The sequence below is a fragment of the Bison bison genome, unplaced genomic scaffold (assembly GCF_000754665.1).
Source record: "Bison bison bison isolate TAMUID 2011002044 unplaced genomic scaffold, Bison_UMD1.0 scf7180017864240, whole genome shotgun sequence".
NCBI lineage: Eukaryota > Metazoa > Chordata > Mammalia > Artiodactyla > Bovidae > Bison > Bison bison.
The window spans coordinates 856300-859843 of NW_011494812.1; the positions used below are offsets into that span (position 1 = coordinate 856300).

General features: G+C 37.2%; 1 protein-coding gene across 1 annotated transcript; it reads right to left on the reverse strand.

Annotated features, from left to right (window-relative positions):
• Positions 1-228: 228 nt before the first annotated feature.
• On the reverse strand, positions 229-1158 carry LOC104993604 (olfactory receptor 10X1-like). Its single transcript, XM_010846923.1, has one exon. It carries the CDS (start codon positions 1156-1158, stop codon positions 229-231), a length of 930 nt encoding a protein of 309 aa, XP_010845225.1.
• Positions 1159-3544: the final 2386 nt, after the last annotated feature.

The window sequence follows — 3544 nt, forward strand, 5'->3', positions numbered from 1 at the left end:
ACCCATCTAGTGGACGATTGGCAGTAGCATAGAATATGCAGAGACAAATAGTGGAAGTAGTTGGAAAACTTCCTTAACATCCTAACTAAATGCCTGTCATGGATCGGGTCCAAGTATCAGACACTTGATCCCCATATGTCAACCTCTGGGAAAAAGCTTCTCCAGATATTTCAGGGTAGATGCTTCCTGACATCTGTGAACACTCAGTTATGCAGTGATAGTACAAGATTATTCAAGAAATTTCTTTCCAAGTACCTTTCTGAAAGCATTCTTCATGTCCTTATTCCTGAGGCTGAAAATGAGAGGGCTGAGGAAAGGGGTGACGACAGTGTAGGGAACTGCGATCACTGTGTCATCTCCCCCTGATGCTTCTGGCTTCAGATACACAATAGATGCAAAACCAAAGTGGATGATGACCACTGTGAGGTGGGAGGCACAGGTAGAAAAGGCCTTCTGCTTGCCCTCAGCGGAAGGGATTTTGAGGACAGTGGAAAGAATGAACACATAAGTGAGGATGATGATGAGAAAGGTGCCCATCAAACCTGACACTGACATCACTGTTACAGTGAATTCTGTGAGGTCACTGTCTAAACAGGACAGCCTCACAACAGCCCTCATATGACAAAAGAAGTGTTTGACAAGGTTGGAGTTGCAGAAAGAGCCCCTGAATATTAAAGCAGTCTCTATCACAGAGATAAAGAAGCCAACAACCCAAGCAGAGGCCACAAGCTTTCCACACACCATGTTGGTCATAAGCAAAGGATATCTGAGAGGGTTGCAGATGGCCAAGAAGCGATCATATCCCATCAAAGTAAGAATCATACAATTAGTGCCACCAAGTCCCAAGAAGAAACACATTTGCAAGCCACAACCTATGGATGAAATGCTTCTGTCCTTGGCCAGGAGATCTGCCAGCATCTTGGGGATAATGGTCAGTGTGTAGCAGGTCTCAGAGAAAGAGAGTGCACTAAGGAAGAGGTACATGGGTGTGTGCAGACATCTGTCCACCCAAGTTAGACCCATGATGGCCAGATTACCTGTGAGGGTGGGAAGGTAGAGGCAAAAGAAAACCACAAAGAGAAATGTCTGTGCATGTGGGTAAACAGAAAAGCCAACAAGGATGAACTCTTTCAGGACTGTCTGGTTGATCTTCATCATGTGAAGTTCTGAAATCCAAGGAAACAAAAAATTCAAATTTCCATTATTCTCTGCAGTTTTGGTGTGAATAAAACAGAGGATCAAATTTGCAGTTACCAATTGATTTTATATTTTATTTGGCAAAACAAGATGTGTATGTAGGTAATACTTTTCCTAATTGTCCCTTCATGTGTTTCTTCTTTATTAAGCCACCATTACTAATTACTTATTGTGACTTTTTCTGCCCTATTTTTTAAAGGAGTTTAATGGCTGATAGTAAAAAAAGAACAAAAAATACTCTAATTGCTGTCCAGATGAAGGAAATTCACATGCATAAGGTGAGTTACATTTGGATCTGATTCTAAGCCATGAAAAAATTACCAAGTAGTTAATTGACAGAATCAGGATCTGACATAGCAACTTCTACTTATAATATTGTCTGTAAGCAGCTAATAAGTGAAGTTTGATAGTTGTTTGGAATTTGGGGACTGTATTTAAACAACGGCTTATTATTACAACAGAAGATCAAAGTCATTGCCTCTTCTTGAAAAAGACAATTAGGTCCTGAAATACTAAAGGAAAAGAAATAGCAAGCTCCCTTTCCTCTCTTCTAAAGGACCCTTAGGATAAATTTTGCTTAAATAGTTTGTGGATGATGTTACTAAGCAGACATTTTATGCAACTATAGATCAAGTGGCAAGAGACATTTTCTTCATTTCTTCAATGTAAAGCTCAGCATATGCAAAAAAGACAAATTCTAGTGATTCTGTATATTTCTTGATAATTCTATGTCAGATTTAATCTCATCCTCTTTAAAATTCCATGTTTGTCCTTATAGTTAATAATCCCTTATGTTTATATGACCTTGAACTATGTATTTTCTTAGCCACATGCTAACATATTTAATAACTCATTTATAGAGCCTGCATTTTGCCAAATTTGTTTGCATATTTATTCAGTTTACTCTTCAAACTGTATAGGTGAAGTGCCTAGGAGAAATATAAAATGTGTAGGGCAGCTGTAATTATTTTTTAAATTTACATTTTACATTTATAAATTTAAAAATTTAAAAATTGTTTTTTAAAAATACCTACTTTAAAAATAAGATGACCATATCTATGAAGTGTCACAACTATAACCGGAATCAAGCTGTTTTAACCTTAGTGGTATAGGATTTTCGTTTATCAATGCTTTCACCTTGAAGAAAGACTACGAGTCATATAAGTCTGTAGTTCTCAGAGTGATAATATATATGGAGCATTTTAAGAAGATATTGATTTCCAATAACTCCAATAATGAGCAGGTTATTTTAAAAGTGTTGAATCTCAAAACAATGTTTTACTTTGTTATTCAGCACTGTATCTTTGGCAGAGATGGAGACTTTCCATTGTTCCTTAGATTTGGTTCAGGCAGAGATTAAGCATTTTCAGGGTGGAATCTTGCTGGTCACTGAGAGTCAGAAGAGGCAGTAGGAAAATGGCCTAAATTACAAATGTTTTCATAAACAGTTCACAACATATGGACTCTACCTTAAAGGTCCCTTGGATTCTTTTGTCCTCGTGGACCTGACAAGATCTTCATTCTTTCATAGTCACACATGAGTCCCCTGACCTAATCTTGTCTATGAACCCTTTCATCTTTCTTGTTTCTCTCTCTCACTGTATCTACACTTTATCTGTGAGCGATTATCTCCAAAAAGGTAGACTATTTTTCTGTCTTCTTGCCTAAGAACTTATTATGAGGGACAGTGTCTAAATGTCCCTTCGGTTTGTTCATGAGACCTTTAAGTAACCCTCTTCAGTACCCAAACTCCATGTGAGTGTCCTTCGCGTCCAATTCCACAGTTGCAGATCATTGTTTCATTTCTCTCTATAAGCATCTTTCTGAAGGATTCTAGCTGTTTAAGAACAAAATCTCCCCCAGTTAGAAAATACTCGGTCTTTCTGTTGATCCCTAACATATTATGAAAAATTCTTTCCACTAACAGAGCTATTTACACACTAAGGTTCTAAATTCACATGACTCTTCACAATAACTCTATAAGAAAGGCGATTATATGGATTGTGGAATTAAAAGATACACTAAGTTCCCCAAAGGGAAAAAGTATACTAGCAAAATACAAAGTTGTTTTAGTAGGTGATCTCCTTGGTGCAAAGCCCAAAAGTTTTTCTGTCATACTACCTGCAAAACAGTGTGATTTCATACAATAGGCCATATTCCCTCCAAGACAGCCCAGAAAGGTTGTTTTCAAAGTTTAAAGTTCAGAAGCATTTTGAAAATACAAAGAACAATTGATACAAATTCCAGACCAGGTCCTTTCTCATTTAGGTTTTACTCAATTGTGTAGTAAATATCTACTTAGCTAACCATCAGGACTAAAATAGGAATGTCAATCTCCTTCTACTTT

Coding starts and splice junctions, on each gene's coding strand:
- LOC104993604 (XM_010846923.1), bottom strand. CDS start 1,158: ATGATGAAGATCAACCAGACAGTCCTGAAAGAGTTCATCCTTGTTGGC.